Genomic DNA, 25089 nt, shown 5'->3' on the forward strand with positions numbered 1-25089 from the left:
CAGCTCTCACAGAACAGAAGGTTCAGAGAGATTCAGTGGAATATTGCCTCAAAGATGGGGCGTTAATGAGGAAGTGGGGACCAGCAAGTGAGGATTGGGCTATTGTGCATCGGGTAGTAGTTCCAAAGGTTTACAGGGCTGAAATTTTAAAGCTCGCCCATCGTATGCCTTCAGGTGGACATTTTGGAGTGAGAAAGACAGTAAACAGGATTATGTAGGAATTCTACTGGCCTACTTTAAGAAAGTGTGCTGTGAGTTTTTGCAGAACTTTCTATACCTGCCAGGTCGGGGGAACCATAGTCACGTTATTCAAATAACAACACTTAAACCGATACCTAAAACCTACATTTATTGAACCTTTTTCTAGGGACGTGGTGGAGTGTGTTGGCCCATTGTCAACGACTGCATCTGGCCATCAGCAAGTGCTAACTGTTATGTGTGCTGTGTCTAGATTCCCTGAAGCCGTGCCTCTCGGAAACATGAAGGCCTAGACTGTGGTAAAAGCACTCTGTAAGGTTTTCACACTGGTAGGTCTGTCCAAAGGAATTGAATTTGAGCAGCATAGTAACTTCACTTCGAGAACATTCCTGGGGATGTTTGCAGAACTGGGAGCTAAGCACACTGGGTCATCTGCATATCACACAGAGTCCGCGGGAGACTTGGAACAGTACAGCTCCACGCTTAAGACTATGATTAAAACATATTGTGTGAAAAATTGGAGTAAAAAGAAAACTGGGATAAGGGGGCTCCCGTACTCTTATTTACTGTTAGAATATTAATTCAAGTATCCCGGGGTTCAATCCATTTGATTTCATTTTCGGCCGTAGGCCCAAAAGACTTTTGACCTTGCGCAGGGGACAATGGTCTAACACAAAAGTGTGTGTCAACGTGTTAGATTATGTTCTAAAATTCTGGAAAAGATTTAATAAGGTTTATGACGTTACCCAGAAAGTTTGCAGAATATTCAAATTAAAATGAAATACTTGCTTGATAGGATGGCACCCGTGAGTACAGTTATGAAAAGAAATGGAGTCGTGAAGGCTGGAAATGAGGTGGAGAATCATTTATTAAGCTCCTTTCTTGCTAACCTCTATTCCTCAATAGAACCATCTGAGCCTTGCTTCCTAAACCTCAAGTATGTTGCCTTCTTCCACCTAACTAGATTCTCCATCTCACTTGTCACCCATGGTTCCTTCACCTTACCATTCTTTATCTTCCTCACCGGGACAAAATTATCCCTAACATTTTGCAAGGTATTCCTAAACATCGTACCATGGTACCATTCCCTGCAAAAACATCATCCCAATTCACATCCGCAAGTTCTAGTCTTATGGACAACTAATTTGCCCTTCCCCAATTACATGTTTTCCAGTCCGTTCTGATGCTATTCTTTTCCAAGATAATATTAAAGGCCAGGGAGCGGTGGTCACTGTCCCCCAGATGCTCACCCAATGAGATCTGTAACCACACCCTGTTCTTTACCTAATACGAGATCCAGAATGGCATTTCCTCTAGTCGGCCTGTCGACATTCTGTAACATAAATCCGTCCTGGTCACACTTAACAAGCTGTGCCCGGTCTAAGCCATTGGAACTGACCAGGTGTCAATCAATATTAGGGAAGTTAAAGTCACCCAAGATAACAACGCTGTCATTTTTGCACAATTCGAAAATCTGCCTCCCAATCTGCTTCTCGGTATCTCTGCTGCTACCAGGGGGCCTAGAGAATCCTCCAATAGAGTAACTGCTCCCTTCCTGTTCCTGACTTCCACCCATACTGCCTCAAAAGCGGATCCTGCTACATTACCCACCCTTTTTGTAGCTGTAATGGTATCCATGACCGGTAATACAACCCCTCCTCCTCCCCATCTTTTTAAAAGCATTGAAATCCAGGAATATTGAGAATCCATTCTACCTTGGTGCCAGCCTGGTCTCTGTCATGGCCACTACATCATATTTCCATGTATGTATCCAAGCTCACAGCGAATTAGCTTTGTTCCTGATGCTTTTTGCATTGAAGTACACGCACTTTAGCCTTTCTACCTTTCTACCTTTCCACCCTTTATTCTGTTTCTCTTTCCTCAAAGCCTCTTCATACATTAGATCTGGATTTACACAATGCACTGTACTTGCAGTTCTCGCATGACCTTTATCATCCTCCCTCTGACTATCTGCTCTAACACTCTGGTTCCTCTCCCCCTGTAAATCCAGTTGAAAGTCCCCGGAGCAACACTTGCAAACTGTTCCGCAACGATATTAGTCCCCCTCCAATTCAGGTGCACCCTGTCCCGTTTGAAAAGGTCCCACCTTCCCTGGAACAAGGCCCAATTGTACGGAAACTTGGAGCCCTCCCTCCTGCACCAACTCCTTAGCCATCGAAAGATATAAAGGAGAAAAGTAATAGTGGAGTGAAGTGAAGCGAATAAAATTTAAATATAAAGAGAGAAAGTTGACATGATTTTAAAAGCACATTGAGTGTAAGAAAACTTTATCTGAATGCCCGCAGTTTTCCAAATAACGTCAGTGAAGTTGCGGTACAAATCAGTACAAAGGGTGCGATTAAGTCGCCATTATGGAGACGTGTTTGCAGGGTGAAGAGGATTGAAAATTACATATCCAAGTATATCAGGTAATACAGAAGGATAGGCAGGAAGGTCAAGGTGGTCGGGTAGCACACTTCATTAATGATGAGATCGGGGCGATTGTGAGAGACGGTGTAAGGTCCAAGGGGCAGGATATTGAATCCATCTGGGTAGAGATAACGAATAGTAAAGGGAAAACTCACTGGTGTGAGTAGTCACTTGGTCACGGAATTATTACAGTGTCACAAACAAGAAACAGGGGAACATCTGAGGCATGTAAGAATGGAGCAGCAGATGTCATGGGGGACTTTAATTCGCACAATCAATTTGTTCGAGGCAGTCCTGAAAGGACATCATAGACTGCAGCCGTGATGGCTTTCTAGAACAGCATGTTATTTAACCTACAAGGGCACGTTCATCCAGGTTCGTGACTCCCTTTCCCCGGAGTATGGAGAGCTAAGTACTTTCCATTTGAGACTCAGCCTGACAATTATTGCCTCCCTCATTCCTTCGTGCAATGTCTGTAGTTAAAAGACTTCTGTTGAACTCTCAGTGCTCAATCGCAGGAGATCTATTCCTCTAGGATATCCTTATTGTCCTCTGGTTATTTCTAGTCTGAGTCTGACTCTGCAGGTACCTTCACCAGCGTCCATATCTCTGTCGTTATAGAGGGGATTAAAACGTTAGGAGTTTGAGCAGTAGTTGTCTGTCATTGAAAACTCGCGAATGTCTCAGGTTGTACGGCGGTGAGCATTCTGGTCAGTCACATGGCCGCCTGGTGTGGAGGCTGCAACGCAGAGGGTCGCCAGAGGCTGAAGACGTTTCTAGATCAATCAGCTCCATCACGGGCACAACCCTCCCCTCCATCGGGGACATGTTCAAGAGGAACCGCATCCATTACTGAGGACCCTCACCACCCGGGAAATGCCCTGTCATCATCAGTACTATCGGGGAGGAGCTACAGGAGCCTGATGGCCCGCACTAAACGGTTTAAAACAAGTTACTTCCCTTCCACCATCAGATTACTAAACGCTTCCTGAATCCATGATCACCCTCGATATTCAGCTATTTGCTGTTTTTATTAATTTTTGGAACTTACATTAAATTTGAATATTTCCGCACAACTAGTTGTGCAAATGATCAACTCTCAGGTGGTATCAGTCACAGACAATAGATCAGATCGTGATTGCGGTTACAAATATGCGCTGCAGACAGACAGGACATGTGGCACGCTGCTCGTCACTGAGTATAGGATTCGGGAGGTCACATTGCAGTTGTACAAGACATTGGTGAGGCCACACTTGGAGTACTGCGTTTGCTTCTGGTCGCCCTGGTGTAGGATAGATGAACCGGAAAGAGTGCAGAGGGAGACTTACGAGGATGTTGCCAGGATTCGAGTGGCTGAGTTGTGGAGACTGGGCTGGCGTGAGGAGATTATTCTTTGGAGAGCACGCATGACATTATAGAGGTGGATAAAACCCCGAGGGGCATAGATAGAGTGAGCGCGCACAGTCCTTTACCCCAGGGTCGGGTATCTGTGAATCAGAGTGCACAGGAGTGAGGTGAGAGTGGGTGGAGAGGAGGGGGAGAGATAACTCTGAAGGAGGGGTGGAGAGCGGTGCAGGGAGGGGAGAAGAGTGGGAGAGATGTCGAGAAAGAAGGAGATTGATGGGGAAAGAGGAATGTAGGAGAGTGTTGGGGGAATGAGATGCGAGTAGTGGAGGAGAATGGTTGGGGACGGACAGATTAGGGGAAGATGGAATTTGAGGATTAGGTGGATAAGAGAGGGGAAGAGAGACGGGGGAGAAAAAAAAAACGGATTGCAATGTGTTTCAAGTTGGCCCTACGGACTGTTCACAGAGATTCTGGATCTTTTCAGAAATATCCGTGCACGAATGTGCACTCTTCTCACAGATGAAACGGTGTTGACGATTGCAATAGACCCTCCATTCTTCCGAGTCGCAGCTACGACAGAAGAGCGTCCCATTGTAATCCTTGTACATAAAACGAGAAGCCTCTTCCCTGTCAAAGGAGGTTAAACAATTTCAACAGGGTCAAAACAGCTCAAGCAGACCACCCGAAACCGCCACAAAATTAATCCTCTGACCCACTTTCCACACAGCCCCGCATCTATCCCGAGACTAATCCCCATGACCCAGTTTCTCCCCACAGACCCGTATCACTCCCCAAATTGTTGTCATTTCCCCACGCTCTCCCCCACAGCCATGTAACAGAATCCAATCTACTATCGCTCACTCCCCACATCACCGGTGCGTCACCAAACTAATCCCACTGCCCACTTCCCAAGTCACAGGCCAGTAACGACCTGAATCTCACCCGGCCTCGCAATTTCCAGTCCAGTATGTTTCGTATTCAAGGACGAGAGCTTTGGAAACAGCATTCTGCGAAATTAAACTTAATTAATTAATGTTAGTAAAGGAGCCTCTCACAATGCCTGAACCCATGAGTGTGGGATGGGACGATATGGAAGGAGTTTCAATCTGTGTCGGACCACGGGAGTATGTGATGTGACCGTGCGGAGTGAGCTTCAAACTGTGTGTGAGCCAGGGGGTGTGCGAAGGAACGGCGTTAAGGGTTCTTCACGGTGTGTGACTCTGGGAATGTCTGATGGGACGATGTGGAAGGAGTTTCACACTGTGTCTCACACCAGGACTGTGTGGTGGGATGGTGTACAGGGAGGACAACTGTGTGTCTCACCCCGGGAGATCTTGATTATTGAAATTTCTTCTCATGATAAGACATACCTTTTCCTCGTTTGAATTTATTTCGAGCAGACTTGCATCAAATTCTGAACAATGTTTTTTCGCACCAGCATAAGATTTTATAAACGTGGATATAAAATAACACCGATCTTCACTTTTGCTCCAGTCCTGAAGACACGTTTGATCTGCAACTCAGGAACAAGAAACCGTGAATCTCCCTCCATAGATCCCGTTGCATTGACTGGGATAAGAAAAAGTCAACCCCTCTCCACACCGTTCAAATGCAAACTCCCGGGATGAGACACAGAGTGAAGCTCCCTCCACACCGTCCCATCACACACTACCGGGATGAGACACAGAGTGAAGCTCCCTCCACACCGTCCCATCACACACTACCGGGATGAGACACAGAGTGAAGCTCCCTCCACACCGTCCCATCATACACTCCCTGGGTCAGACACACAGTGAAGCTCCCTCTACACCGTCCCATCATACACTCCCTGGGTCAGACACAGAGTGAATCTCCCTCCACACCGTCCCATCACACACTCCCTGGGTCAGACACAGAGTGAAGCTCCCTCCACACCGTCCCATCACACACTCCCGGGATGAGACACAGAGTGAAGCTCCCTCCACACCGTCCCATCATACACTCCCTGGGTCAGACACAGGGTGAATCTCCCTCCACACCGTCCCATCATACACTCCCTGGGTCAGACACAGAGTGAATCTTCTCCACACCGTCCCATAACACACTGCCGTGTTCAGACCCAGAATGAAGATCCCTCCCTATCGTCCCATCACACACTCCCGGCGTCAGCCATAGAGTGAAGCTCCTTTCACACCGTCCCATCACACACACTTGGGTCCAGACACAGAGTGAAGTTCTCTCCACACCGTCCCATCACACACTCCCAGGGTCAGACACGCAAAGTGAATCTCCCTCCACACCGGCTCATCACACACTTCTGGGATCAGACAGAGAGCGAAGCTCTCTTCTTCTGAGCTATCACAGAGATTCGATGTCAAACGCAGAGTGAAGCTCATTTTGCATGAGCTCTTCACTCAGTCAGCGTCAGACGCACGAAGAAGTTATACCCGTCTTGCAGCATCATGCAGTCTCATGCACTCCCGGGGTTAGACAGTAGGTGTCACTGTTTCCACAATGTCCCATCACACTTTCCAAAGTCAGACACAAAGGGAAACTATTTCCACTCCGTCCCGTCACACACTCCCGGGGTCAATCAGTAGATGTCGCTCCTACCACATGGTCCCATCACACTTTCCAGTGTCAGATACATAGTGGAGCTTCCTACACACTGTCCATCACACCGTCCCAGGATCAGACACAGAATGAAACTCACACCACACTGTTCTATCTCACACTCCCGGGGTAAGAGATGGAGTGAATCTCTCCCCTACTTCCCTGCCCCTCTCTCACCCCCTGTGATATGGAGCAGGGGAAACGGGCGATGTCATCTCACCTCTTCTCCTGGTGAGATTTTGGCAAATCTGAGCATTGGTTTTGGTGATGGTTCTGTTGTTCGTTTAGAGCTGATTGAATTGATGATGGAGATCGGTGTGTATTTCATTCAGGGTTCAGAGATCGGAGTTGAGGACGGAGATGTTGTTTTCGAGGATGGAGCGAATGCTGTTGAAGACGGAAAGATTCTTCAGACAGGTTCTCTGGGAGCGATCCAGGAGGGACTTCTCCGATGTAAAATGAAATAAAACACTTTCAACCCCATCTCACCGTGGTCAGACACAGTCTGATGCTCCTTCTTCCCCGTCACCTCACACAACACAGGGGTCAGATACACAAGAAGCTCCCTCCGCACCGTCCTATCACACACTCCCGGTACCAGACACAGAGCGGAATTCTATCCTGGCAAGCGTCACCATTCCCGTTGGCAGACACACCCACCCCCACCCCCACGCACTCACCTCCCACCCTCCATCGCCATAGCTTACCATCACACGCACACAGCGTCAAACACATAGTTCCATCACCCCATCATACACACCCGACATGAGAGAAGTGTCACGCACCGGTCCGCTGACGCCGTGCTTCTGTTGATTTCCTTTTCCCCGTGTTTTGCCTGGCTCCTTGATTGAAGCAGCTGATCCTCATTCGAACCGGCAGCATAAATCTGTCTCTCTACGGACCCATCACTCACACCAGAGCTCAGACACAGAGTGAGTCTCCCTCCACTCCTTCCCATCACACACACCCGGGAACTGACACAGGGTGAAGCTCCCTCCATACAGTCCATTCATACCTTCCCGAAATCAGATACAGAGTGAAACTACTTCGTCATCACAAGCACCCGGTCCAGTGAAAGAATAGAACTCCCTGCACGCCATCCAATCACACATTTTCTGACGGGTCAGAAACAAATTGGGGTTCTGTCCACAATGTCCCGTCACTCATTCTTGGGAACAGAGGAAGAATGAAGCTCTTGTCTCCAGTTCGCATCATATCCTCCGGGTGTACATACAGAGTGAGGCTCCTTCCACACTGTCCCATCGAAAACACACGGATTCAGCTTCAGACAGAGGTTTTCTCTCCAACACACTATCACACACACACTCTCTGCATGTGTCAGACCTGGAGTGGAGTGGAACACCATCTAGGCACGCGTCACTGTTCCCGCTGTCAGACACACACATGACTCCCCTAGCAAACGCACATCACACACCCCCGAGACTATCAACGTGTAAATCTACCCCCTTATGTCCCATCACAAACTCCCTGGCGGCTCACAGAGCGCAGCATTCTCTGAATAGTCCCATCACACACTACTGTGTTCATACATAAATCGAAGCTCCGGCCTCATCCTCCCATGGCACACTCACGGGGTCAGACTTCCTCCACAACATCCAATCGCACAATCCTTGTCACATAGAATCAAGCAACACGCAGCAACGTTGATGGTGAACGCAGCAGGCCAGGCAGCATCTCTAGGAAGAGGTACTGTCTACGTTTCGGGCCGCGACCCTTCGTCAGGACTAACTGAAAGAAGAGCTAGTAGGAGATTTGAAAGTGGGAGGGGGAGGGGGGATCCAAAATGATGGGAGAAGACAGGAGGGGGTGGGATGGAGCCAAGAGCTGGACAGGTGATTAGCAAAAGGGATATGAGAGGATCATGGGACAGGAAGCCCAGGGAGAAGGAAAAGGGGGAGGGAGAAAAAGCAGATAGATAGAAGGCCACATCGGGAGCACCGGAATCAGTATATTACCCCAGCCGACTCACAGGTGAAGTGTCGCTTCATCTGGAAGGACTGTCTGGGGCCCTGAATGGTGGTAAGGGAGGAAGTGTAAGGGCATGTGTAGCACTTGTTACGCTTACAAGGATAAGTGCCAGGAGGGAGATCAGTGGGGAGGGATGGGGGGACGAATGGACAAGGGAGTCGTGTAGGGAGCGTCCCTGCGGAAAGCAGGAGTGGGGCGGGGGTGGGGCGGAGATCTGCTTAGTGGTGGGATCCCGTTGGAGGTGGCGGAAGTTACAGGGAATTATATGTTGGACCCGGAGACTGGTGGGCTGGTAGGTGAGGACCAGGGGAATCCTATTCCTAGTCGGGTGGCGGGAAGATGGAGTGAGAGCAGATGTGTGTGAAATGGGAGAGATGCGTTTGAGAACAGAGTTGATGATGGAGGAAGGGAAGCCCCTTTCTTTAAAAAAGGAAGACATCTCCCTCGTCCTGGAATGAAAAGCCTCATCCCGAGAGCAGATGCGGTGGAGACGGAGGAATTGCGAGAATGGGATGGAATTTTTGCAAGATACAGGGTGAGAAGAAGAATAGTCCAGATAGCTGTGAGAGTCAGTACTCTTATAGTAGACATCAGTTTCCAAAGATAGAGACAGAAAGATTTAGAAAGGGAAGGAAGGTGTCCCCCTCGCCCTCCCACTTTCTGATCTCTAACTAGCTTTTCCTTCAGTTAGTCCTGACGAACGGTCTCGCCCGAAACGTCGACTGTACCTCTTCCTAGAGATGCTGCCTGGCCTGCTGCGTTCACCAGCAACTGTGACGTGTGTTGCGTGAATTTCCAGCATCTGCAGAATTCCTCCTGTTCACATAAAATGGCCGTCCCTCTGCACAGTCTCATCACTTACTCCCGGAGTCAAGACACAGAGGGAAGCTCCATCCGCACTGTCCCATCACACACTACCGGATTCAGACACAAAGTGAAGCTCCCTCTGCACCGTCCCATCACACACGCCCGGAGTCAGACACAGACTGAAGCTGCCTCTGCAGGATCCCATCACACACTCTCGGATTTAGTCACAGAGTGAAGCCCCCGCTGCAACGTTCCATCACTCACTCCAGGATTCAGACACAGAGTGAGCCCCCCGCCTCACCGTCCCGTCACACACTCCAGGTTTCAGACTGAAACTCTCTCTCCACGGTGCCATACCACTATTCAGGAGTCAAGCATGGGGGGAAGCTCTCTGGCCCCTGCTCAGTCACACAAACGCCTGTCAGACACGGAGTGAAGCGGGATCCATACTGTCACATCAGAGATTCCCGGAGTCAGAAATAGGGTGAAGCTGTAATGTTATGACTTCCGATCCCGTGGTTAGACACGGAGTGAATCCACCACCACAACATCCCGTCGCACACTAGTGGGTTCAGGGATAAGGTGAAACTTCCTCCACGCAACACCATCTCAGACTCACCGGTCCAACACAGAGGGAATCTCCCTCCATACCATCTCTTCACACATTCCCGATGTCAAGCACAGTGTGACGTTTCCTCTCATATGCCTGCCCTGTGATGCGGAACGGGTTAAAGAGGGGGATAATGCCTCACCTCTTCTGCTGGACAGAAGTTCACAGATTTGAGACTTGGTTTTGTTGACAGATCTGAACTTCGTTTCGATCTCGTTGATCTTGGATTGAAGGGTTGAGTTTAACGCACGGTAGTTTCGGTCGAGGGTGAACTTAGACTTGGCAATCTGTGACACTGAGAGAGATGGTAAAGGATGGTGAGCGATTACAGTGACAGTTGAGTCAGCATCACCGTACGAGCGGGTCACACAGAGTGTTGTGTCAGTGTCACGGTGAAGGGTGTCATAGTGAGAGGCGTCGGCTTGTCCTGACACGCTGCGGGGTATATCAATGACCCGGTGCAGGCTTTGTTGTTGTCACAATGGGTGTCTGCGTCAGTATCGTGCGGGGCCTGTTCGAGTTGCTGTGAGGGTCGTGTCGGTGTCACTGTGATAGGTGTTTCTGTGCCGCGGCGAGAGTTGTGCTGTGTCACAATGAAGTGTATCCCGATGTCACGGCGAGGGAAATGTCAGAGTAAGGGAAATGGTGGTGTCATGGTGAGTGGATTATCTGTGTCATCGTGTGGGGTGTGCTGGTGGCACAGAGAGGGGTGTGTCTGTGACACGGTGAGAGGCATGTCATTGCCACATTGGGTGAGACAGTGTCACGCTGACGTGTTTTGGTATAACATAGAACATAGAATAGTACAACACAGTACAGGCCCTTCAGCCCACAATGCTGTGCCGACCCTCAAACCCTGCCTCCCACATAAGCCCCGACTTTAGATTCCTCCATATACCTATCTAGTAGTCTCTTAATCTTCACTAGTGTATCTGCCTCCACCATTGACTCAGGCAGTGCATTCCACGCACCAACCACTCTCTGAGTAAAAAACCTTCCTCTAATATCCCCCTTGAACTTCCCACCCATTACCTTAAAGCCATGTATTGAGCAGTGGTACCCTGGGGAAGAGGCGCTGGCTATCCACTCTATTTATTCCTCTTATTATCTTGTACACCTCTATCATGTCTCCTCTCATCGTCCTTCTCTCCAAATAGTAAAGCCCTAGCTCCCTTAATCTCTGATCATAATGCATGCTCTCTAAACCAGGCAGCATCCTGGTAAATTTCCTCTGTACCCTTTCCAATGCACCCACTTCCTTCCTACAGTGAGGCGACCAGAACTGGACACAGTACTCCAAGTGTGGCCCAACCAGAGTTTTATAGAGCAGCTTCGTTACATCACGACTCTTAAACTCTATCCCTCGACTTATGGAAGCTAACACCCCATAAGCTTTCTTAACTACCCTATCCCCCTGTGAGGCAACTTTCAGGGATGTGTGGACATGTACCCCCAGATCCCTCTGCTCCTCCACACTACCAAGTATCCTGCCATTTACTTTGTACTCTGCCTTGGAGTTTGTCCTTCCAAAGTGTACCACCTCACACTTCTCCAGGTTGAACTCCATCTGCCACTTCTCAGCCAACTTCTGCATCCTATCAATGTCTCTCTGCAATCTTTGACAATCCTCTACACTACCCGTGTCACGGTTAGCAGTGTATCTGTGTCTCGTGGATGGTCGTGACTGTTCTACGGTGACAGCATTGTTCATGTTGTGGGGAATGACGTGTCGGTGTCAAGATGAGTCTTGATTGTGTACGGCGAAGGCCGTGTCTTTATCACGGTTAGGGAAGTCTCCGTGTTATGGTGATAGGTTTTAATCGGTGTTACGGTAAGGAGCGTGTCGGTGTCACGGTGCGGTTTCACGATAACAGTGTGTTCCGCTCTCTTTATTTATGGTCTGACTCCACCCGGAGACCGTTCCACTCACCATGGATCGAGAGTCCGATCACTGTCACGATGAGGGCGGACGTAACTAGGCGGAGGATGCAGATCTGACGTTTGGATCTATTTCCTATCTTCAGTTTCGACTCCTGTCCATGCGCATCTGTGGAGAGACCACAAGACCATAACACCATCATATACAGTAGCAGAAGTTGGCCATTCGGTCATTCGGGTCTGCCCCGCTATTCAATCATGGGCTGAACCAACTCATCCAGCCATTCCCACTCTCCTTCATGCTCCCAATACCCTTTGATATCCTGGCAAAAGAAGAACCTATCTATCTCTGCCTTAAATGCACCAGTAAGTTGGCCTCCACAACAAAGTCCACAGATTCACCACCCTCTAACTAAAGGAATTTCTCCGCATCGTTGTTCCACATGGACGATCTTCCTTCTTGTAGTCGGGCCCTCCCAAAACACGGGAACCAACTCTGCCATATCTAATCTGTTCACGCCTCTTAACATTCGGAAAGTTTCCATGATATTCATAAGACCATAAGACCATAAGACAAAGACAAGATGTAGGCCATTCGGCCCATCGAGTCCACTCCGCCATTTTATCATGAGCTGATCCATTCTCCTATTTAGTCCAAATCCCCCGCCTTCTCACCATAACCTTTGATGCCCTGGCTACTCAGATACCTATCAATCTGTGCCTTAAATACATCCAATGACTTGGCCTCCACTGCTACCCGTGGCAACAAATTCCATAGATTCACCACCCTCTGACTAAAAAGATTTCTTCGCATTACTGTGCTGAATGGGCGCACTTCAATTCTTAAGTCATGCCCTCTCGTACAAGAGCCCCCCCCGCCCCATCATGGGAAACAACTTTGCCACATCCACTCTGTCCATGCCTTTCAACATTCCAAATGTTTCTCTGAGGTCTCCCCTCATTCTTCGAAACTCCAAGGAATACGTTCCTCATATGTTAACCCTCTCATTCCCGGAATCATTCTAGTGAATCTTCTCTGTACCCTCTCCAAAGTGAGCACATCCTTTCTTAAATAAGGAGACCAAAAATGCCCACAGTACTCCAAGTGAGGTCTCACCAGCGCCTTATAGACCTTCAACATCACATCCCTGCTCCTATACTCTATTCCTCTAGAAATGAATGCCAACATTGCATTCGCCTTCTTCACTACTGACTCAACCTGGAGGTTAACGTTAAGGGAATCCTGCACAAGGGCTCCCAAGTCCCGTTGCATCTCAGAACTTTGAATTCTTTCCCCATTTAAATAATAGTCTGTCCATTTATTACTTCTGCCAAAGTGCATAGCCATACACTTTCCAACATTGTACTTCATTTGCCACTTCTCTGCCCATTCGTCCAATCTATCCAAGTCTCTCTGCAAACTCTCCGTTTCCTCACCACTACCGGCCTGTCCACCTATCTTCCTATCGCCAGCAAACTTAGCCACAAAGCCATCTATTCCATAATCCAAATCATTGATGTACAATGTAAAAAATAAGCGGCCCCAACACAGACCCCTGCGTCGCAGAGCTTTTTTTTTTGTTGCCAATTTTCAACATTTTCCACTGGACCACCCATCTTCGCATCATGTGCAACTCAATAAGGCACCCATCCGCAATTCCACCCAGGTTTTTTTTTTTTTGTATTACATTACAGACAGGAGGTGGAATGAGCTCCGAGAGAAGTGGTGGAGGCAGATGAATTAGAAATTTGAAAATCTTGGGCGAATGACACGTGACGCTTCCAGAATGGCGTCGCTACGGTGAACCCTGACATGGTTGTGAAGTATTTGACATCACTCCGGTTCCGGAGGCAATGCGAGGATCCGCATCCTCATCGATGAGGGGTTCGTCTTTCTGGAATGTCAGCTCTGAGTAGGTGCAGGTGAAACCGGCTGGGAGAGACAGTTGGAAAGGCAGATTTGGGAGAGAATGAGACAGCCGTAGAGAATTAGAGAGAGAGAGTCGTGGAGAGTGTGAAGAGACAACAGAAGAGAGAGAAGTGTAAGCGAGGGGGAGAAAGTGCCCGAGAGACGGCGAGGCAGAAGGTTTGGGAGAGTGAGGAGAGAGAGTAGAGAGAGAAGAGACGGTGAAAGCGATGGACAGGGACGGGGACAGAGCGATAGGGCAATGGGCGGGAAAATGCGAGAGCAGTGCGGAAATGAGAACGAGGTGAGCAAAGGGAGAGAGAGTGAGAAACAGAGGTGGGGGGAGTGTGCTGTGGGAGATTGCAGAAAGACGGGAACAGTGAGACGGGAGTGAAAGGTGCGAGTTAGAGCGAAAGAGAGGGTGATTGAGAAAGGAGAGTGTGCGGAGAACAGTGGGAGAGGGATGGGGAAGAGAGAGGAGAATTTTACTGAGGGTAAAGGGCCTGAGGAGAGAGTGTCGGGCAGAAGGAGATAGAGGTGGATAGGGAGGAGGGGAAAACGTGGAGTGGAGATCAGCGGAAAACGTGGGGACAAAGAGAGGTGGGAAGAACGGGTGGGGGTCGTGAAGAGATGACAGTGTGCGGAGAGGGCGAAGACAAGGGAAGTGGAAGACAATAGAGGAAAGGTTTTGAGAGAGGGACAGGGTGATAGAGGAGGGGAGAGAGGGAGAGAGAATTATAAGGATGTTGATTGGAATGGAGAGCATGCCTAATCAGAATAGGTTGTGTGAACTCGGCCTTTTCTCCTTGAAGCGACGGAGGATGACAGTTGACTTAATAGAGGTGTACAAGGTGATGAGAAGCATTGATCGTCTGGATAGTTATAGGCTTTTCTTCATGAATTAGCTAGCACGGGAGGGCATAGTTTAAAGGTGGTTGGAAGTCGGGTAGATGAGCTGTCAGGTGTAAGATTTTTTTTTTACGCAGAGAGTGGTGAATTCGTGGAATGGGCTGCCTGCGGCGGTGCTGCAGGCGGAAACGATAGGTTATTTCAAGAGACTCCTCGATGCCAACACGGAGCTTAGAAAAATTGTGGGCTAAGGATATAGATGAGGTAGTTCTAAGGTAGGGAGATGTTCGACACAGCTTTGTGGGCCGAAGGGCCTATATTATACTGTATGCTTGCTATGTGTCTATGTTTCTATGGAGAGCTGGAGAAAGAACGGACTGGTGAGAGAGGGGGGGAGGGGATAGATAGGGGTGGAAAATAGAGGAGAGAGAGAGATACTGGATAGCCTGAGGCTCAGGGACAGTTGTCGGTCGAATTTGATCGGGAAGGACGGATCAGGCACGGATAGTAGAGGTAATGTACCTAGACTTTAATAAGGTCTCAGATGGTACACTATTCTGGGAGTCGGGAGGTCACGCTACACTTACGATGACGCAGCACTTGTTCAGTGATGGTCACCCGGATATCGGAAAGGCCACAGAGCTGGAAGGCTTACGGAAATGTTGGACTCGGTGGAGTGAGGGCGTGCAGGTTGGGTCCTTAATTCTTGGAGCGTAAGGGTGACCTTACAGGGACGTGTAAAATCACGAGCGGTGAATGCGTACTGTTATTTTCCCTAGACCTGGAGAATCGAGGACCAGAGCGCACAGGTCTAACGTGACAGGGGAAAGGGATTTAATTGGGAAGCCGAGTAAGAAACTTTTGTTATCCAGGTGGTGACCAGTCTGTGGAATGAGCTGACAGAGAAAGTGGTCAAAGCAGATGCATTAGAACCTTGGTTACGTGAGTGACCAAGTGACCCCCCACCCCCAAAATGACGTTATTTCTGCGAACTCTGACCTGTTTGTGCAGTGGTTGGCAGCCCGCCGGGTCCCGAGGCAATGGGGGGATCTTCGTCCTCATCGATGCGAGGTTCCTCTTTCCGAAAGTACAGCTCTGAGTAGGTGCAGATCAGACCGTCTGGGAAAGAGAGTCGGACAGTCAGAGTTTAAAAAGGAAGGGTACTTCTAACGATTGTCTTTTCGATCGGGACAAGACGAAGGGCGTGAGAGCTGAGTTCTGAAAGATGATATTAAAAAAAAAAAACTTCTTCGTGTGCAAGAAGGACGATACTGCTCAGGCGTGTGACATGGTCCGGACACGCGGATAGTTAAAAAAAAAAAACAAAAGACCACCCTATACCGTGGGCAGAAGTAGGGGCGGGCAGCGGAGTCAGAGGTAGCAGAGTGTAGCGCTTTGGCTCAATGGGCTTAGGCGGTAACGGGAACAGGTTACAGCGAGCGCCAACTTTTTTTTTTTTCCCCCTTGGCGAATCGGCCCAGACAGACCTAGGGACAGCAGGGCTCACACAGCTAACGGTTTAAAAAGTTCGTGTGTTTGGCGAGGTAAGTGGGTGAGTAGACTTATTTTTCCTGTTTCATTCCTGTAGAATTAGGTAGCATGCCTGCATGGTTAGTGTTTTGCTCAGGGTGTCAGATGTGGGAATCCTGGAAGACCTCCAGCCTCCCTGATGGTCACATCTGCGCCAGGTGCACCGAGATGCAGCTCCTCAGAGACCGTGTTAGGGATCTGGAGCTGCAGCTTGATGACCTACTGCTTATCAGGGAAAGTGAAGAGGTCATAAACAGGAGCAATAGGGAGGTAGTCATCCCTAGGCTACAGGGGTCAGAAAACTGGGTGACTGTCAGGAGAGGGAAGGAAAATGCCCGGATAGTGAAGAGCACCCCTGTGGCTTCCCACTTCAGCAACAGGTATTTTTTTTTTGGATGCTGTTGAGGGGGATGACCTGACAGGGAACAGCCACAGTGACCGGGTCTCTGGCACTGAGTCTGGCGCTGTTGTGCAGGGGGGAGGGAGGGGAAAGATGAACGCGGTAGTCAAAGGGGATTCCTTAGTCAGGAGAACAGACAGGAGATACTGTGAGCCCGATAGAGATCCCCACATGGTGTGTTGCCTCCCAGGTGCCAGGGTACGGGATGTCTCGGATCGGGTCCAGAATATTCTGAAGGGGGAGGGTGAGCAGCCAGTTGTCTTGGTACATGTTGGTACCAATGACATAGATAGGACAAAGGAGGAGGTCCTGAAGAGTGATTTCCGGGAGTTAGGGAGGAAGCTGAGAAGCAGGACCTCCAGGGTAGTAATCTCGGTATTTCTACCTGTGCCACGTGCTAGCGAGAACAAGAATAGTAGGATCAGTCAAATGAATGCGTGGCTGATAGATTGGTGCAAGGGGCAGAGCTTCAGATATTGGATCATCGGGATCTCTTTTGAGGGAAGTATGACCTGTTCAAAAAGGACGGGTTACACGTGATCCCGAAGTGGACCAGTGTCCAGGCGGGAAGGTTCAATAGAGCTGTTAGGGAGGGTTTAAACTAATTTGGCAGGGGGACCGGAACCGGAATGATCGAGCGGAGGAGAGATAAACCGAAATAGATCTAAGATAGAGAACAGTAAAGATGTCAGGAAGGACAGGCAGGTGATGGGACTAATTTCCCGCCATTGGGATGACGGCCGTGCAATAAAGTTGCGTGCAATCAAAGCAAAAAGTACCAAATATTGGTCATAAGGTGTTATACTTAAACGCACGCAGCATAAGGAATAAGGTGGATGATCTTGTCGTACAGCTACAGATTGGCAGGTATGATACTGTGGCCATCACTGAGACCTGGCTAAAGGATGCATGTCTCTGGGAGCTGAACATCCAAGGATAGACGGTGTATCGGAAGGATAGGAAGGTAGGCAGATGGGTGGCGTGGCTTTATTGGTAAGAAATGATATTAAATCATTAGAAAGAGGTGACATAGGATCGGATGGTGCAGAACCTTTATGGGTTGAGCTAAGAAATTGCAGGGATAAAAAGGCTCCTCATTCCAGTTATATACGGGCCTCCAAACAGCTGCAATGATGTGGACTACAAATTACAACAGGAAATAGCTTTTCAGAAGGGAAGTATAATGATAATTATGGGGCATTCTAACACGCGAGTGGATTCGGAAAATCAGGTCCTCACTGGATCTCGAGAGAGAAAGTTTGTAGAATGTCTGTGAGATGGCTTTTTAGAACAGCTTGTTGTTGAGCCCACTAGGGGATCGGCTGTACCAGACTGGGTAGTGTGTAATGAACCGGAAGTGATTAGAGAGATTGAGGTGAAGGAACCCTAAAGAGGCAGTGATGATAACAGGATTGAGTTCACTGTGAGATTTGAGAAAGAGAAGCCGAAATCTGATGTGTCGGTATTTCAGTGGAGTAAAGGAAATTACAGTGGCATGCGAGCGGAACTGGCCAAAGTAAACTGGAAAGTGACACTTGAGGGAAGGACGGCAGAGCAGCAGTGGGTGGAGTTTATGCGAGAAGTGAAGACAAAATTTTCGAATGGAAAAAAAAAATGCAACCGTGGCTGACAAGAGAAGTCAAAGCTAAAGTTAAAGCAAAGGAGAAGGCATACAAGGAAGCAAAACATAGTGGGAAGACAGAGGATTGGGAAGTTTTTAAAAGCTTAAAGGTGGTGAAGAAGGGGAACGCAATGTTGGCATTCATTTCTAGAGGAATAGAGTATAGGAGCAAGGATGTGATGTTGAGGCTCTATAAGACACTGGTCAGACTTCACTTGGAGTACTGTGGGCAGTTTCGGGCTCCTTATTTAAGAAAGGATGCGCTGACGTTGGAAAGGATACAGATAAAATTCACTAGAATGTTTCCGGGAATGAGAAGGTTAAGATATGAGGAGCGTTTGTCCGCTCTTGGACTGTATTCCTTGGAGTTCAGAAGAATGAAGGGGGACCTCATATAAACATTTAAAAATTGAAACCACGGACAGAGTGGATGTGGCAAAATTGTTGCACATGGTGGGGGAGTCTAGTACGACGGGACATGACTTAAGGATTGAGGGGCGACCATTCAGGACAGAGATGCGAAGATTTTTTTTTAGCCAGAGGGTGCTGAATCTGTGGAATTTGTTGCCATGGGCGGCAGTGGAGTCCAAGTCATTGGGTGTATTTAAGGCAGAGATTCATAGGTATCTGAGTAGCCAGGGCACCAAAGGTTACGGTAAGAAGGCGAGGGGAGTGGGACTAAATGGGAGAATGGATCAGCTCATGAGAAAATGGCGGAACAGTCTAATGGGCCGAATGGCCGGTTTCTGCTCCTTTGTCTTCTGGTCTAATAAAGAAGAGAGTGAGAGCGGTAGGGAATAGGGAGGGCGTCGGGGAGAGACGGGGGTGAGAGGAGGTGAGGGAATAGAGAGTGGAATAAGTAAGAAGGAGAAAAGGGCTGAGACAGCGAGAGAGAGGGTGAGGGAGAAGGGGCAGAGAGAGGAGAGACACCAGGAGGCAGAAAGGGAGAGCGATGCTCAGAGAGAGGGAGACAGAGAGAAGTGGAGAACGATGGACAGAGAGGGGAGAGCGCGATGTGGGAATTGGGCAGGGAAATGCGAGAGAAAGAATGGGGAGAGAGAACGGAGAGAGAAAAGGGAGACAGTGGGAGAGAGGGATAGGGGGAAGACTGTGTCGGGGGAGAGCGGAGTGAGAGGTCTGAGAGATGAAAGAGAGTGGAAAGAGAAGGGTGAGGGAGTGTGGGTAGAAGAGTGGGAGAGGGATGGGGAAGAGAGAACAAGAGAAATTCAGAGAGAGGGGAAAGAGCGAGGGGGAAGAGCGGCGGAGAGCGGGAGAGAGGGGTGGATATACAGGAGGAACAGGAGATGAGCGGCAAACTTAGGGGCAGGGAGAGGTGGAAAGAACGGATGGGAGAACAGTGAGGGGAGTGGGCGACGATAGGGCGGGGGGGGATGGTGAGAGTGAGCAGAGAGAGAGGGAACGAGTGCGAGGGGGAGACCGAGAGTCCGAGAGTGGTAGAGACGGTGACTGTGATAAAGGAAAGACGGGAGAGAGAGGGGGCAATGAGAAAGGGCGAAGAGAACGGGTCGGTGGGAGACAGTCGGGGAAACAGTTAGAGAGTGATGGGAGAGAGGGTGAGAGGAGACGGGGTAAGAGAAGGGGAGGGTGGTTAGAGAACGGGAAAGAGGGAAAAGCGAGTGGGGTTAGAAAAGGGAGAGAGTGGTTAAGGATATATACCGCGCACCCTCCTCACCGTCTCTCCCAAGTGTTCCTCCTCGTCAACCCGACACGGTGTTAACGCATCTCCACCACCCCCGCCCCACAGCGCTACCTCCTCATTGCCCGTGCCTCCACACGGCTCATGCTAAGCCATCTGTACCCGCCAATCGGTCCCAAAGCACACGCTACTCACCCCATCCCCGGACGCTCCCTTTATTCCGCCCCCACCCCACGGCGCAACACACCGCACACCATGAAAGACCGTTCTCTCCTCGTCAAATCTCTGACTCGTTCCCTCCATGTGAATCCCAAACACGGAATCACAAGGGTTAACTGTGCGCTTACCCTGAGATGTCTCGACAGAGTGGAAACATCAGCCAAACAGGAACAACCAACAAACGTGAAACTCACCTCGATCTGTCCGGATCCGGGGCTCAGACACGGTCTTGAAATTAATTTCAGCGTACGATACATCAGGTTCAGCTGCAACAGAACAGTGAGGGTCTGACAAACACACACTCCCGGGGTCAAACACAGAGTGAAATCCCTCCACACCGTCCCATCACACACTCCCGGGGTCAGACACAGAGTGAATCTCCCTCCGCACCATCCCATCACACGCTCCCGGGGTCAGACACAGAGTGTATCTCCCTCCGCACCATCCCATCACACGCTCCCGGGGTCAGACACAGAGTGAATCTCCCTCCACATCATCCCATCACATACTCCCGTGGTCAGAAACAGAGTGCGTCTCCTTCCACACCGTCCCGTCACACACTCCCGGGGTCAGACACAGAGTGAATCTCCCTCCACACCATCCCATCACACACTCCCGGGGTCAGACACAGAGTGAATCTCCCTCCACACCGTCCCATCACACACTCCCGGGGTCAGACACAGAGTGAAGCTCCTTCCACACCGTCCCATCACACACTCCCGGGGTCAGACACAGAGTTAATCTCCCTCCACACCGTCCCTTCACACACTCCCGGGGTCAGACACAGAGTGCGTCTCCCTCCACACCATCCCATCACACGCTCCCGTGGTCAGAAACAGAGTGAGTCTCCCTCCACACCGTCCCATCACACACTCCCGGGGTCAGACACAGAGTGAAATCCCTCCGCACCGTCAAATCACACACTCCCGGAGTCAGACACAGAGTGCGTCTCCCTCCACACCATCCCATCACACGCTCCCGTGGTCAGAAACAGAGTGAGTCTCCCTCCACACCGTCCCATCACACACTCCCGGGGTCAGACACATAGTGAATCTCCCTCCACACCGTCCCATCACACACTCCCGGGGTCTGACACAGAGTGAATCTCCCTCCACACCGTCCCATCACACACTCCCGGGGTCAGACACTGAGTGAATCTCCCTCCACACCGTCCCATCACACACTCCCGGGGTCAGACACAGAGTGAATCTCCCTTCACACCGTCCCATCACACACTCCCGGGGCCAGACACAGAGTGAATCTCCCTCCACACCGTCCCATCACACACTACCGGGGTCAGACACAGAGTGAAATCCCTCCGCACCGTCAAATCACACACTCCCGGGGTCAGACACAGAGTGCGTCTCCCTCCACACCATCCCATCACACGCTCCCGTGGTCAGAAACAGAGTGAGTCTCCCTCCACACCGTCCCATCACACACTCCCGGGGTCAGACACATAGTGAATCTCCCTCCACACCGTCCCATCACACACTCCCGGGGTCTGACACAGAGTGAATCTCCCTCCACACCGTCCCATCACACACTCCCGGGGTCAGACACTGAGTGAATCTCCCTCCACACCGTCCCATCACACACTCCCGGGGTCAGACACAGAGTGAATCTCCCTTCACACCGTCCCATCACACACTCCCGGGGCCAGACACAGAGTGAATCTCCCTCCACACCGTCCCATCACACACTACCGGGGTCAGACACAGAGAGCGTCTCCCTCCACACCGTCCCATCACACACTCCCGGGGTCAGACTCAGAGTGAATCTCCCTCCACACTGTCCATCACACACTCCTGGGGTCATGCACAGAGTGGGTCTCCCTCCACACAGTCCCATCACATTCTGCCAGGGTCAGACACAGAGTGAATATCCCTCCATACCGTCCCATCACACACTAACGGGATCAGACACAGAGCGAAGCTCCCTCCACTCCATCTAATCACACACTCCACGGTCTTCAGTGTGTGAATCTGGCACATACCATCCCTTCTCACACTCCCGGAGTCAGACACATCCTCATCGTGTATTCACACATACCCCTGGTCCAATATATAATGAGCCACTCTCCACACCGTCCCATCACTCACTCCCGTGTTCAGGTACATAATGAAGCTCGCTCTATACCGTCCCATCACACACTCTCGGGGTCAGACACAGAGTGAAGCTCCCTCCACACCGTCTTATCACATATTACCGGGATTAGGCACAGAACGAAGCTCCTTCACACCGCACCATCACACACTCCGGGGGTCAGACACCGAGATACACTCCCTCCAGACCGTCCCATCACACAGTCCCGGTTTAAGACACAAAGTGAACCTCCCACCATACCGTCCCATCACACACTCCCGGGATCAGACACAGAGTGAAAATCCCTCCACACTGTCCCATCACACATTCCCGGGATCTCACATAGAGTGAAGCTTCCTCTACACAATCCAAGCACACACTCCCAAGATCAACCACTAAACACCTTTACATCACGCACTCCCGGGATCAGACACAGATCGATGCTCCCTCCACACAATCCCAACACACACTCCAGGTGGTCTGACACAGAGAAAAGCTACCTCCACAACTTCACAGAACACACTTCCGGGATCGAAAACAAATATTGAAGCTCCCTGCACACCATTCAAGCACACACTCCCGGGGTGAGGCACAGAATAAAGCTTTCTCACAAGCTCACATAGCACACTCTCGGGGTCAGGCACAGAGTTAATCTCCCTCCACACCGTCCCACCACACACTTGCGGGGTCATACACAGAGATTTGCTCCCTCCACAGCGTCCCATCACACTCTCCCGCGGTCAGACAGAGAGTGAACCTCCCACCATGCCGTCCCATCACATACTCCCGGGATAATACACAGAGTGAATCTCCCTCCAGACTGTCCCATCAGACACTCCCGGGGTCAGACACAGAGTGAAGCTCCCTCCACACCGTCTCATCACAAACTCCCGGGATCAGAGACAGAGTGAATCTCCCTCCACACCGTCCCATTACACACTCCCGGCGTCAGACACAGAGTGAGTCTCCCTCTACACCGTCCCGTCACACACTCCCGGGGTCAGACACAGAGTGAGTCTCCCTCCACAACGTCCCATCACATACATCAGGGGTCAGACACAAATTTAATCTCCTTCCACACCGACCCATCACACACTCCCGGGGCCAGACACAGAGTAAAACTCGCTCCCTCCGTCTCCGTTCCCCACTCACCTCGAGAAGGACACCGTGAGTCCCTGTTTGTGAAATTTATATTGCTGTGAGTCTCGCTGTCGTCCATCCTGTCGCGAATTCTCTGCATTCTGGGTTCAGAAGGGGAAGCAACTGCTGTCAGAGGAAGCCCGTGTTGACACGGGGTCAGACCGACACGAGCAAACACCAGATGAATGGCTGTTAAAGAGAAAGGTCGAGAGCAGTGGAGGAAGTACCGGGCCGGACGGAGACTGTGTGAGAATGCGTGTTTTCGAGAGGTGAGAGTGGTGGGTGGAGGAGGTGTGAAAGTGGGGAGAAAGAGGGGGAGGAGAGAATGAGGGAAAGTTGTGGGAGGTCGGAGAGAGAGAAATGGGTGACAGAGGACAGAGAGAGGGGATCGGAGGGGGGGCAGATGTAGGAAAGAGTGGGTATAGAGAGATGGAAACAGCGGGGCATATTTGAAGAGAATTTCGGAAAGAGAGGGAGCAAGCAGAGGGCGAGCTGACGGGGGAAGAAAAAAGAGAGAGAGAAAGGGACATGGAGGGGGCGAAGAGTATGAGTGGGAGGAGAGAGAGTGCTACAGAGAGGGAGGAGGGATGCAGGGGAGGGACGATGGAGGGGGTAGAAAGAGAAGGGAGGGAGAAAGGTGTGGAAGATTGGTTTAGAGAGGGATGCAATGAGTGAAGAAGGGTTGGAAGAAGGGGCGATATGTGTCACTCATGCAGAGCCGCTATTGACGTTAGAAGTGTATTCCCTCCACCCAGCCTCTCCCCACCCGCGTTTGGTTACCTGTTTGATCGTTGGACCCTCCCACTGCTCTGCTCATCGCCGGGGATTCAGACACTCTGTGTGTGAGAAACCACGGACCCAGGATAAACACCCAACACCCACCGAAGCATGTCAGCACCCTCCCTCCGAGTGAAATGAACAACTCCTCACAGTCTCCCCTCCCCCCTCGCTCTCTCTCTCTCTCTCTCTCTCCCTCTCTCTCCCAAATCTGCACCAAATTTACACCAGAAGAATTCGCTAAAAACAGATTGCCATTTTTAGACTACGCAGTGTTTAACAAAGAAAGTAGGTATGTGGATATTGAAGTTTACAGGAAACCAACGCACGCTGATCGGTATCTAAGGTTTGACTCTTATCTCCAATTAGAACATATTTTGATGGTTATCAGTATTTCCGAGAAGTCTTCAAAGCGTGCGGCAAACTGACTGGTTCCTGATCAAAACAGAGAAAACAAAAATAGCTGGGACGTCAGCCCATAAGAGGGAGTTCAGGAGCTCTCTCAAACACCCTCCATTACCTTCAGCCTATCCCTTTCACTGTCTCCCTATCTATCCCCATGAATGTACCTATCCCGCTTGAGGTTCGCAACTCACTCTCTCTCTCTCTCTCTCTCTCTGGACACTCTCTCGCCGTGTGCCTTTCCATCTCACTTCCTTCCTTACTAAGCCTTCTCTTTCTGTCCCCAAACACTCTGAACACCACCTTCTCTCTGCCCATTCCCTGCGCCGCGAACTGAGCTTTCACCTCACGGAACTGTGACAGGGTCGTTTCCAGGAAAGTTGCCGCCTGCTGAACAGCGGGGATCGGTTACATTCCCCACAGTCAGTAAGGGCGGAGGCAACAGGAGAAGCGGGGTTTGGAACTGACGGTGGAAGGTTGGAGAAGATGGTGGTGGCTTGCGTGGCGATGTGCTGGGGCGCCTGTGTGTGTGTGTGTGTGTGTGTGTGTGTGTGTGTGTGTGTGTGTGTGTGTGTATGTGTGTGTGTGTGTGTGTGTGTATGTGTGTGTGTGTATGTGTGTGTGTATGTATGTGTGTGTGTGTGTGTGTGTG

At 50.2% G+C, this 25089-nt stretch overlaps 2 protein-coding genes across 6 annotated transcripts in view; both read right to left on the bottom strand.

Annotated features, from left to right (window-relative positions):
* The window catches only part of LOC140207344 (oxidized low-density lipoprotein receptor 1-like), a 172532-nt gene that overhangs the window by 111160 nt on the left and 36283 nt on the right, over window positions 1–25089 (bottom strand). The window lies entirely within an intron of this gene.
* Window positions 3654–25089, bottom strand: part of LOC140207346 (C-type lectin domain family 12 member A-like) — a 35433-nt gene continuing 13997 nt past the window's right edge. For 3 of the 5 annotated variants that reach the window (XM_072275891.1, XM_072275892.1, XM_072275894.1), the window contains 8 exons: window positions 23271–23447; window positions 20228–20299; window positions 15606–15725; window positions 11904–12020; window positions 10116–10268; window positions 5346–5488; window positions 4918–4982; window positions 3654–4602 (listed from right to left, as the gene is read on the bottom strand). In XM_072275891.1, the coding sequence (XP_072131992.1) occupies window positions 4413–4602; window positions 4918–4982; window positions 5346–5488; window positions 10116–10268; window positions 11904–12020; window positions 15606–15725; window positions 20228–20299; window positions 23271–23358 (948 nt within the window). In that variant the 5' untranslated portion in view covers window positions 23359–23447 and the 3' untranslated portion in view covers window positions 3654–4412. The remainder of the gene's footprint in view (window positions 4603–4917; window positions 4983–5345; window positions 5489–10115; window positions 10269–11903; window positions 12021–15605; window positions 15726–20227; window positions 20300–23270; window positions 23448–25089) is intronic. The other 2 variants (XM_072275893.1, XM_072275895.1) reach the window with 2 other exon arrangements.

The sequence above is a fragment of the Mobula birostris genome, chromosome 13 (genome assembly GCF_030028105.1).
Source record: "Mobula birostris isolate sMobBir1 chromosome 13, sMobBir1.hap1, whole genome shotgun sequence".
Lineage (NCBI taxonomy): Eukaryota > Metazoa > Chordata > Chondrichthyes > Myliobatiformes > Myliobatidae > Mobula > Mobula birostris.